The sequence below is a fragment of the Montipora foliosa genome, chromosome 4 (genome assembly GCF_036669935.1).
Source record: "Montipora foliosa isolate CH-2021 chromosome 4, ASM3666993v2, whole genome shotgun sequence".
Classification (NCBI taxonomy): Eukaryota; Metazoa; Cnidaria; class Anthozoa; order Scleractinia; family Acroporidae; genus Montipora; species Montipora foliosa.
Genome location: NC_090872.1, coordinates 24,939,004 through 24,951,503, shown reverse-complemented (window position 1 = coordinate 24,951,503; position 12,500 = coordinate 24,939,004). Strand labels below are relative to the sequence as shown.

Here is a 12,500-nt window from a genome sequence, read left to right as displayed (position 1 = left end):
TTTTTCAGGCTACATGAATTATTAATGAGTTTAGTAAATAACAGTTATTCATTGGTCCCTTGTGTCATCATCTCGTGGGAGAAATTCAAATAATTTGCTGTTAGAAGTAAATAAAATTGAGAATTTATTTACAATGATTTTTGAAGGCTGAATTAATAATGTTCATTTTGATCCAAGTACATGTACAGTGTACTTGTAGATTGAAGAGCACTATCATCATTATGATAGTAACAGTACAGGAGGACAAAAAGAGACTTTTGACTTATGTTAAAACTCATAATGAATAAGAGGTATTTTCCTTTAGCTACGTCTTGTTCCTTTTCACAGTTCCTGTTATGAGTGAAGCCTGTCTTGTGTGGTTCTTGTACAGTATGGCTAGATTTGCTGGATTTTGTAGCTATGGTGGCAGTATTCATCTAGATGTTGGCTGTCACGGAAAGTGAATTGTCTCTGTCAGGAAGTCTTGAGCATCCGACCCATTGTCTTCCTTGTAGTAGTATTTTTTTTTAATTCAGTGAGGATATACTTCTATTGAAAGTGATCCTCTCATTTTGCAGGATTACATCCGTGTGCTTACAAGACCTATGGCTATGGCCCCTAAAGCAAATACAACTGACCATGCAGTATGGACAACTGTATATAGGGATGCCTTGGTTAGTTAATTTATCAGTATTTTGTCATCACAGTATTATACTTGTATTTTATTTTACTAATCCCTGAGGACAGTTTCTTTAGTTCACCAAGGCCACCAATAATATTGTTTGATCATCCTTATCTATCATGGAGGGACACTTTTGCTTTTTAACTTTTATGAACTCACTGCAAGGCAATGGCAACTGGTTACCCAAAGTTTTGGTAGAGATTAGCCCAGTTGCCTTTAATGCCTGACACTTGTGCATAGTGTACCTTGTGACATATCGCTGATATATGACTAACAGCACATAGCCAAGTGTTAGCAAATTGGGGGTGGACCTTTAATTATAAAGTGAGTTGCTGGGATCAGATATGTTGCTGCATTCTAATCTAGTTAATGAGCTGAAAAGTAGGATTGTTTTAAAATCCCAGTTCCCAGATAATTACGCAGAGTACTGGGAATGTCCCACACTCGAGCAAGCGTCGACTGCACTAATTTTCTCTTGTTGTTAAATTACTGACCATCTGAAAAAAATACTTGAGCTTGTCTGATACATGTATTGTTAATTTTTTTCAGGGGTTGGGTATGATAATCACTGCCACTCTACCTGTCTTTCATCGGATGCAAGGCTCCTCTAACTGTAGTGTAAGTTTTAAAACAGTCAGTAAATTGCAATGCTTGTAATCAGTATTCTTTTTGTTTGTTGAATGTACACCATTTATTGGCTGTAGTAGTAAGACTTTGGTGGAAGAGTGGATTTTAAATTCTTCTTGTTATTCCTCTCAGTCTATACTATTTTTTTTGTGCTGTTTTGTATATCTCTTGAAACCAATGTACAGTACAAGCTGCTGTGCTTTCCCACTCGATTCTTTAACCAAGAGTCAGTGATGTTGCTAAGCTCTGGCAGTTAGCGGATTGAACCGGCTGAATGACCTTTTTACTGCCTGAAATTCAGTCGAACCATGAAAGTTTTAATGCCCTTTTAAGATTTCTTGTCTCCTTATCAGTATTCCTTAGTGAGCCACCTTGCTTTGTATCTTAGTGATATCCTTGTCTACAAAGATAAGATTCCATCCTTGTCTCTCTGTCCATAACTCGTTAGTCCCCCTTTTATTGCTTTACATGTCACTCTCTTTGAGGATTCTAACAAAGCATCATGTTTCTTATCACCCATTTTGTTTATGATCAGTCTAAAGATGGAATGAAAGATGAAGAGAGAACGAAAGATCATTTCCTCGGAGTCATGGGAACAGATGTGCCTCTGCATTATCTTCAAAATCTAATATTACACCCGTTGGTTAGTGAAGAGTATATGTATACATCTAAATTGAGTTTCCTAGGTTTTTTCCCAAAGACTCTTAAAGTGGAATAATATATCAAAACCATTTGCTGCACTTTTCATAATTCTGTGGAATCTTATCTTCAACTGCGAAGGAACCAAACTGCATATTGGGTCCCATCATTGAACAACTTTCCAAAGTTGAGCTGAAACTATTCCAGCTGCAGGTGTTCCGGTGAATTCTAAGGGCCTATTTACACGGTACGACTTTGTCGCATGCGACAACGGCTTACGACAAGCCCACGACATGATTTACGATTGTTGTGTACGTCAGAAAAAATGTAGCATTTTAAAACATGTTTTAAAACGCTGCGACAATCGTAAGTCATGTCGTAGGCCTGTCGTGAGCTTGTCGCATGCGACAAAAGCGTATCGTGTAAATCGGCCCTAAGAGGTAAATTATTCGCAAACTGACGTGAGTCACCAGATAGAAGGTTATGGAGCAATCAGACGCTGAAAAAGCAACGGAAATAATGGCAGAGTTTTCATGAGTCAAGTGGAACTTATTGCATGACTTTTCATGAATGTTTGGCTCCGAAAAGATCGACCAATCAGCATGTTTTGCTCTTTTGGTAAAAAACTTGATGCTGTTGATACTGACTAGCCTGCGAGCACGCTCTTTTGTAGCCGCGAGAGGATTGGGGCGACACTTACAAAAGAGCCTGCTTGCAGGCTAATACTGACAGACAGAAAGGCAGTTTGCTGGTTTTCGTTGAAGATGAGATTCTGCGGAATGGTTGTCATTAAACATGAACATGACTTTGTATGTGTTTCCCCAATTGCAAACTTGTAAGTGATACAATACTGAAAGACATGGAAATTACTTTCTTTCAGGTGGGTCCTGGTGGTTATATGTTTGCAATTGATAACAATGGAATGGTCATGTTTCACCCAAGATTGAAAACTGTGGTATGTTCCATACGACTTTTGATCATAAAGAAACTACATGTATACCATTACACCTATCCCATAGTATGTCTCATGAAAGTTGTCAAGCAACTTTCCTCATCTGTCCCCGGCCGTCCTCAGATTTTCTTAGGAAATAGTTTTATCTTATGCCTTTCCATTATTTTCAATGTCTTCTTCTGCCTTCATCAGTCTGTCTTCCTCTTTGCGCTAAACCTTATAGTTCATTATAAGTACGGTGCGGTGCGTTTCGACGCGGAACAGCGCGGTGCGGTATTGAAATTTTCAAGCCTTCCTTACACTTACACGCTCACATTCACGGATAACCGGTATCGAAAGTCTTTACTGAAAACAGTGTTTTTTGCGCGCTTGTTTTATCCTGTACTACAGAAGCCGTTTATGTATAACTCACCAAATTACGTTTTAATTCACGTCTCGACCGATCATCCCAGCAGTCTGTACATTCGACAATTGTTGATTTTCTTAGGAATACTCCCATTAGCACAGCAGAAAGCAACACTTCCGACAACACGGTTAGAGTTAGTCTCCCTTTTAAAGATAAGGTAACGCAGTTCCGCGACAGGTGCGAGATGTTAGGCTTAAGGTGAGCCCAACTACACTGCCAGTTTTTGTTTGGAAGTAATTAGATCAGGACCTCCAACCCAGAAACACCAAGCCCTCCATTGTGAATCAACAATGGGTTGTGTACCATTTTACATGTGATATGTGTCATGCAGATTATGTTCGCTGCACAGCCCAACACTTTCATTAACGCATTGCTGGAGACAAATATTCGGAAGTTAGTAGACACTGCTTGGAAGTACGAGGAAGTGGTTAGTTTTTGAAGCAATGCTGTTCTGAATTTTGAGAAAGTGGAAGGGCAAATTTGAATTGTTTACAGTTTTTGGCCTACCATAAGTACTGAAAACTGCCTCTATACATGACAAACTTTGTGATCAACTTATTCCCACGTTTTATTCAGCTAATGCCCAATTTAAAAGTTTTCAGCATCTTTTTATCTGACTTAACAATGACTGTAGGCAATCAGCTCTTTTAGCCAGTTTCGGAGCCAATTTAGTTTTTTCCAGAACTTGTACAATGTTAAGCATTATTTTATCACATGTTTTTGACGTTAAATGTATTTTCAATTCGGACCCTTCTTCGTCGTTTCCTTCCGTCATTGCTAAAGAAAAGGCCTGGACAAAAGACTTCAACAGTTTTCGTCAACATCTGTTCGACTTTGTTGAACATTGATGTTCAAATGATTGATGCTAAATTGATGTTGAATGAGTTTAAAAGCGTTTAAACTTTGCTTCAACGACCATTGAAAATTTCTTTTGTTATAGCGAGTGTTGAGTGAAGTTGAAGACACTGCCCCGTGTCTCAGTTCAACATTGTTGGATATGAGCGTGCGCACTAATAGGTCTGTCAATGACGTATCCATATCCGTATCCATAGTAACAAGTCCGTGTACGTAGTTAAAAACCGCTACTGCAGCCTGGGACTAAATACCAGGCCTCTCGTCAAGCTTTGTTGAATCAAATCTTGATGACGGTGTTGAAACCGTCCGCTCACCCCAGTAGCAGTCACTGACATCGTCCAACAAAATCGAACGGATGCCGAAGCAAATGTTGAAGCTATTTGCCCGCTCATAGAGCAGTTTTCAATTGAGTGTCGTAAAACCAAAACCATAGTAATTACTTTAACCAATCAAAAAGGACGGAAACAATCCAGTAAGCCAATCAAAACTCGAAGTAATTACACGTAGCCGACACAAAAGGCGGGAAAATATGCACGCGCGAGCCACAATTGGTTTTGGTTTCACTTCTGATTGGTTGAAAAAGTGGCGCGAAAACTTTGAACCAATCACTGAGTGAAGTAGATGCAAAACCAAAGTAATTAGCTAATTACTTTCGACACTCAATTGAAAACCGCTCTAACTAGCTATAACTGAGTGCAAATTTTAAAAATTGTAACAGTTGTTTGATAGTGCTTTTCTTTCTTTTCATTTTCAGTATGGCTATTTGCAAGATCCCCCTGGTGTTGATCTGGTAGATGTCGAATCGACTGAATCAACACAGAATGATTCTAAAATTGAAGAGGTAAAGCCATGGAATGAAATGTTTCACAATCGGTCAGAGTTGCTTAAGAGTGTGAATGTTAAAAATCTGTCAAGATTGAGCATGGATGGTGTATTCGATGGAGCGAGTATCGTTAAGTAACTGGAGAAAATTGTAAATTTATCATCTTACACCATGATGTACACGTGCACTCTCACATCTTGGTTGGTGACATAGAAATACTGTAACACGTCTTGGATTTTGTTGCTGATGAGTAACAACATTTCAGTGTCATTCATCAGAACAAGAGAGACAGCAGACATAATGGAAAGGAAAAGAACTTTATCTTAGTGTCTAGTTTTCTAGCGCTGGAGCAATAACAGGGGACACTGTAAACTGAAATCAACAAATTAACGCAAATAAAATCAAATATTGGTTTTTTTTGAGGAGAGGGGAAAACCGGAGTACCCGGAGAAAAACCTCTCGGAGCAGAGTGGAGAACCAACAAACTCAACCCACATATGACGCCGAGTCTGGGGATCGAACTCGGGCCACATTGGTGGGGGGCCGGGTGGCGAGTGCTCTCATACTGCGCCTGCCCTGCACCTCCGTATGCGTGATGTATGGTTTAATTCCATCTTTTACCATGCACACCCCTCTTCCCTCTCTTCGAGGACTACCACATATATTTCTTATTCTTCGTTCAATTTCATACCCCTGGCACACGTTATAGAAAGCTAATTGATCAGATGTGTCATCTTCCATACAAAGTAGATGAACCATTAATTTCCCAGCCCTTTTGTGATGTAATGTAATGTAATGTAAAGGATACATTAGCAGTAAAAAAAGGTACAGCAAATAGCCAAATTGTTTTGTCATGGCAAGTCTGCTGTATTGATTCTGCAAAATCTTCCCTTTTCAAAGGGGAGCGCACAGTCTTCTCCATGAGACAAGACTGAACGCTACTATCCTGAGATAATGCCACTGCAAATAAATCCCCACCCCGGGACTCAAGAAAAAGCGACATTAACTTTAATTTTCGATTGTCGTTTCACAGCTGAGAAAAGCCATGATCGATACCATTCGTGTGACTGAGCAACCTTACGGCAGAGGCCCTGGCAGTCAAACATTTGAAGTTTATGAGTTATCTGTTGATGAGGTTTGACATACAGCTTTTCAGTTTTAAATAATATCTTGCTGTAAGATGAGACAAGGCTTATTGAACTTTTTTCGACTTTTTATCGTAAGGATCGCCCGAAATTTGATGTTTTGTGTTCTTTCCGTGGCCCAGAAACTTTGCTTCCAAGACATTAGCCATGGTTACAAAGGGAAAACTGTCAGACATGATGCAAGGCAGGGGTTTGCTGATTTCATTTAATGCTTGGCAATCTTCATTTTTAGCTCCGTGTGAAGAAACAGACCATGAACTACTATTATGATGGGCTGGAAGGAACACCGTTCAGGTAGCTGTATCCCTTTATTCCTAAAAGTGTGCTTTCCTTTGCTTTCTTTGATGACTTTTACATCTGACTGTTCTCAGTTAAACCAAACCGTGATACATTTTACCCGCTTTTTCTTATTGGAAGACTTGTAAGACTTTGTTGAAGCTCTGATTCGATCGAAAATTCTGGGTTTGTGTGCCCAGTGGAACGATTCCTGTTGCACAAACTCGACCCAAACTACCGCGCGTTCCCAATTGATTTCAAGCCAATCAAAGAGTGTTTTAAACAGCTGACGTGTATCTTCCTGATTGGCGTGAAACTGATGCGAACGCAGTTTGACTTGCATGGGTCGAGTTTTTGCGACCAAAAACCAGCTTTCCATTAAGCACACGGGATATCCGTAAAATAAAACCCAGTCTGCGTTATTCACTGTATTCGTGTTGGTCTTTTACTTATACAGTATTGCGATGGCTACTCCTCAGCTTGGATACAAGTATACGACAGGAATGACACTGGAGAAAGTTATAAGTAAGCATACTGTACGTTTTTACGTATCATCACTTGCAGATAGAAACATAGGAATGAGTTCACCATTTACAAAAACTACACTGGAGATGGAGACGTGTTAATGGTATCTGCTCACCCGGGAAACCGTTTAACAAAGTTTGAAAAGGTTGTCAGAAATTTTCAGGCCTGATGTGCGAAAGGAACATGCTTGTTCCATTTGTGTTCCTTGAGAATTTAACGTCTCTTAAATGTTTGGATTTTCTCATTAAGTTTGGGCGAATTGTCCAAATTAACGCGGTCGTCCAGAGTGTAACCGAATTTTCCATTTGCGCGAGTCTTCAAGGAACAACCTGTTTTTGCTTATAACGCGGTAGGGTTCGCGGATTAACGTAGACCTTTCTGGTTAAAATACCCGAGCTTTTGTAAAGGCTTTCAACAATCAGAAGGCTATCATATATTTTGTTAGGTGAACTATATAACCAGTTGTTGAAGGAGGACAAACAAAATATTGCAGTTGAGAGATGGTAAGTTCGTCCAGATAATAATGTTGTCGGTGCAATGCTCTACCAACACGATTGGGAGCTTCATATACATCTCAGTTGGCAGAGCATTGCACCGGCACCGCAGAGGGCATGGGTTCGAATCCCGTGAGGGCGCTTGAATTTTCCAGCTGGGGCCCGTTTCTCGAAACTCCCGAAACCTTTTCGGGCCCGAAAAGCCATTTGTGAAAATGCCAGCTGCTTGCTTTGGAAAGCCGATCTTTTAACATGTTTTCAAGCTAACTAAAAGAAACACGTCTGTGAAGTTTGACGACTTAATTCCTTTCCGTTCTTGAAATAAAAAGGGAATTGTGACACCCGAAAATGGCCCGAAAAGTTTCGGGACTTTCGAGAAACGGGTCCCAGGGCCGGGTTCCTGAAAGGTGTAATAACTCTGTTGCAGGGTTAAATGTACCTTATTCCAGGCACATTTATAAATCCCTGGAATAGGGTTATTACACCTTTCAGGAACCGTCCCCAGGTGCCTAGAAGAGAAAATTGCTTAAAGTACGAGGATCACTTCAATTTATATATCTTTTACAATACAATACAATGCATACTTAATTGACCGCTCCTCATAGGGGCTTTCCAAGGCCAATGAAACAATCAACGAAACAACAGAACACAACAACAACAACTGTTAAGAATCCCAACTGGCCGGAGACAAACCAGTTGGCTATTTACAAGTGCAGCTGGGAAGTTGAACTAGGGACTACCAGGAACAAATTCAGCGAGTGGTCAGAGCGGGTCTTGAACCCGGGATCTCCGGATCTCAAGGCAAGCGCCCTAACCACGTGAACCCGACAAGTTGATCAACTCCCAACCGTGTCCAGGCTTCATGGCTTGGTTGGTAGAGCACTGCACCCGGTGGCATCGCGGAGGTCGTGGGTTCGAATCCTGTTGGAGCCATAAGAGACAAGTACTCAAATTGTCCAGGGTTACTTCTATCTTTGGACAAGTTATTTACTCTTAGGACTGTATCCGGCATGCTTCAGTGAAATGGATATCCATGATTGTTTTAATGCAAATAACCCCCCAAAATGAATATTTTGAGGAAGAAAGGTGAACAAGCCAGTCTATCTCAGCATTGTTTGGTGGGGATCCGTAAGATAGCACTGGTAATTTAGGTATGTCCATGCACGAGTCTCAGTGTCAAATCCTCCACAAATTTGTCCCATTCCTATCTTAAATACGCTAAAAACAGCAGATTTTTTGGGAATAAATAGGTCTTAGTTTCACATTAATGTTTGCTTTTAACTCCACTCTACTATTTTTACAGGCCTTACTGCAATAATACAGTGATGTCTGATTCGAGTCCTTTGGATCAGCTGATCGAGGAAACGAAAGCTAGAGATAAATCACTGTGTAAGTAACAACAATGGAAGCAACAGACCCAGTTTAAAACGTAGAAAACATAGATAGAGCGGTTTTCGATCGAGTTTGTATTTAAAGTAGACGCACCATGAGTCTCAACTGGGTTGCCTGTGGTAAATGTTGCGCAAAAACAGAGGGCACTGAGTTGGGTGGTATTGAAGGAGCTGAAACTGGATTTTTCCCAGGAGTAATGCCGAAAATAAAAAAATCGAAAAAAAGAAAAAATCCTTGGAATCCATGCAATCGGTACTCCTGGCAACTCCTACAATGAACAAAACAGTCAAGGGGGTTGAGCTCGAAAGCGCATATTTCTGATCATCCCCAGAGCTGCTCAGTCCGGAAACGAGACACTACTTTCTTTGTTTCGTTTCCGCAGAAACGAAACGTATCTATTTTGACTTCAGGGTTAACTATTTACACAATGAAGTTGAGTGGCCAATCAAAACAGAGTTTGTAACTGAAAATCTTAACAGCTATGAGATGCAAAGACAAACTTGCGAACACGTGAACCTAAATTATTGCAAAATCACGGGGTAGATTAAAGCGATATATTGTTGAAAAATCTTCGTGTTAAATGAGTAATGTTAACAATCTTCGTACTAGTAAGTCGTACCAATAAATTAGGTTAACCATGCAGGAACCAGTTGAAGAAATCTTGTTGGCTTTCCAAATAAACTTCATTTTACACTAGAATGACTAACAAATATTTTCCGACGTGTAAAACTATGGCTACCTATTAATCATTTGCAAGAAAAAGCACTTGAAATACAAAATGGTTAAAAATCCTTGTCATGTTAATGAAAACAACTCGCATATCAAACATCGACTCACATACGCAAATTAGTTAAGTTCGAACACAATCAATCCACAAAGACTGAAAATTTTCACAAAAACCATTTACAGCCAAAACTTTTAATGAAACAAACACCATATTTGCTATTAGAGGGAAGAAAAAAAACCTTCCTATTTCATCTCGTGCGTGCAAACAAGCAACACACTCCGTGTCACAAACCACACGCAACTAAATAATTTTTCCACCAGTGTTCAGGATCAAACCCTTTACTAAAAAACCCTTTCCTTGAATAACGAAGCAAAAAAATGAACAACAAGCCTTCTTTCTTTCAAATAATTCTAGACTAACAACAATTAGTCAAATTTGCAGAGTTGAGTACAAACAAATGTAAATAGCCAGAAAACAGAGATCGCAGATCCACTCAAGGTGTTCGATTCCTTCTCTAAGTATGTTAATCCCATATCCAACCGGAAAAAGTTACCGGAGAATTTACCGTTTCGTTTCAGTGTTGTGCTTGACATCACAGTTAGTAAAATATTAGAAATACAGGTCACTTTGATACGGCTCGACTGACGAAAGATGCAGTTTTTGTCGAAGTCCATTACTCGTCGCTTTTACGGTTCCAGATATTTATTTTTCATCGCCTGTCTTACTTATCCCATTGACGTTTCATTCTTGGGCTCCATAAGGGTATATTTTGTTTAAAGATCCACTAAAACGCCATTCGCGTTGCAATGACTTCGACGCCATTGCAGGTCAATTAAATGTTCTACCTTGTCCACCGGATAAAATCTACGCATTTCTACTATCTCTTGAAACCTACCAAAAATAGGCACAGAAGACTATACGCACAAAGACAATACTTAGCAGGGGAGTGACAGGAAAGACTTAACTCGACACGAAAAAAACGGAGAAATTGAACTCATATTTTGACTGGATTGCCATGGCAACTCAGTAATAGGTCAGTTTCGAATTGTGCAAGATCTACGAGAATAAGTGTCGACAAAGCTGACCGCATAGAAGGTGTGTCCAAATGTTGTGAGTTTTATTTAGGAGGCTAATTCAATATTTCTCTTTCATTGCAGGTACCAATTCGGATTTGCTGAATGGTCTGCTGGGAGATGTAACCGCGACATCAAATATTTCGAAACTCCGGAATTTTCCTAAGTCAGTGTAAGTCGATCTTGGAACTTGTTACGTAACCAAATTAAGGGACTCGTTATCTAACCAAGAGACTAACCAAATCACTGAAGAGCAATTAGTGTTCGGTTTTAAAAAGGCTTTCTCTATTATAATGCTGAGCCCGGGCACTTTTTTAATACTTGCACTTAATTATTATTTTAATTATACTTGCATTTGCAATTTCACATCTCCATTGATGGACTGACTGTGCCCTTTGCAGATCACACAATTAGAATTAGAAGAAACACTCCCATACTTGACAGGACTTCTGTGATTTCTTATACAAAGGATATTTCGTGGCCTCGCGGAGATACAAAATTTCTCTTCAAGTGTTGAAAAATATTTGACGAGTGAGCGCAGCGAACGAGTGAAATAATTTTCAACACGATAAGAGAAATTTCGTATCTTCAAGCGGCCATGCAATATTCTATTTATTATATAAACCCCAATAAAATACGAAATCATATCACGAACGGCATCGAAAGGCCCGATTTTAAAATGTAACCATAGTAACAGCGATCCTTTCACGTGCGAAGATATGATGTTTTCGCGCGAAAGCTCACTTGGTATTTCAATGGTGTTTATAAAATAAGGTCTTGTTTTTACGATATTAACTCTTGTAGGGATGCCATTGGCATAAAACAGATATTTCTGAGGAGCTTTTGGGGGCTAACTCGAAGGTTGGTGTGAAGTGTCTTGAGATAAAAAGAAAATAGGCAAAGAAGAAGCACGGCTAAGCAAATGAAAAGTCATATCGATGCAGATGCTTAGTGCTGTTTCTTCATTTTGTATTTGTTTGACAATAGAGTAAATTAGCATCAAACAACTGAGATTTGCGTGTTGCTAAGAATGGAAGACGCGTAATATTACTACTATTAATTATTAAATAATTAATGGTATCAATGTTATAAAATTAAGTAATTAATAATATTAATAGTAGCCCATATCTTATCTGTTGGCTCCAGGTATTGAGCAACTTCTCAAAGGACCAAGACAAGTTATAATGAGAGAAATTTAATGCTCGTATGCCAAGCAGCAGCCTGCCGTTTCCCGTTTCCCGTTTCACGCGAACTCACGGGATATCACGGCAAATTCACGGCGACATCGTTCTTAAGGTTGCTCTGAATTACGAAAAGACAGACCGTGACAGTATGAGTAAACTACTATAGTTTGTAGCAATTTCCGATCGAGTGATTTGAAACTTCAAGAGCTGTCTTGGCCAATCGGGAAATAAATTAACGATCAATTTGAATTAAGCAATCAAACCGCGAAGCTACTTCAATCAAGTTTGCCTTTCTTAGCTCGTGGAAACAAGCACATCTAAGAGAAATTATTTTAACTCCTTTGTGGCAACTATTCTTACGGTTTGACTGCCTTTACTAGTGTGTCACGGGATAAGTCCAGTACTGCTTCGCAAGGCGACTACTTTGGAAGAGTGTTTGGTTCACAAATTCCCCATGATTCTATTGTGTATACGTCGCCTTACAAATCAGGTGTGTAGGTATGATATATATTTGGGGACGTTAAGGTCCATGAACGAGAGAATTTAAGTAAAGTAAAGATCTTTTTTTTTCATTGATGTGAATACATGAAATGTTCTTATATTTTAATTGTGGAAATTGAAGTACAGGAGAGCTGGAAATCATCGTGGAGTTCGAGCTAACTAGTGACCAGCTCCCAGTGGGCTTGATAGCTGAGTTGGCAGAGCAGATCGCAGGGTCATG

At 39.6% G+C, this 12,500-nt stretch overlaps 1 protein-coding gene across 3 annotated transcripts in view; it reads left to right on the top strand.

The window, feature by feature from the left end:
* The window catches only part of LOC138000404 (voltage-dependent calcium channel subunit alpha-2/delta-1-like), a 58,380-nt gene that overhangs the window by 18,847 nt on the left and 27,033 nt on the right, over positions 1-12,500 (top strand). For all 3 annotated transcript variants that reach the window (XR_011123123.1, XM_068846789.1, XM_068846788.1), the window contains exons 13-25: positions 558-653; positions 1,211-1,279; positions 1,824-1,931; positions 2,808-2,882; positions 4,895-4,981; positions 5,997-6,098; positions 6,341-6,402; positions 6,842-6,909; positions 7,355-7,412; positions 8,707-8,792; positions 10,680-10,767; positions 11,400-11,456; positions 12,160-12,269. Coding sequence is in view for 2 of the 3 variants with exons in the window: in XM_068846789.1 (XP_068702890.1) it covers positions 558-653; positions 1,211-1,279; positions 1,824-1,931; positions 2,808-2,882; positions 4,895-4,981; positions 5,997-6,098; positions 6,341-6,402; positions 6,842-6,909; positions 7,355-7,412; positions 8,707-8,792; positions 10,680-10,767; positions 11,400-11,456; positions 12,160-12,269 (1,066 nt within the window). In the remaining variant the exon portion in view is untranslated. The remainder of the gene's footprint in view (positions 1-557; positions 654-1,210; positions 1,280-1,823; positions 1,932-2,807; positions 2,883-4,894; positions 4,982-5,996; positions 6,099-6,340; positions 6,403-6,841; positions 6,910-7,354; positions 7,413-8,706; positions 8,793-10,679; positions 10,768-11,399; positions 11,457-12,159; positions 12,270-12,500) is intronic.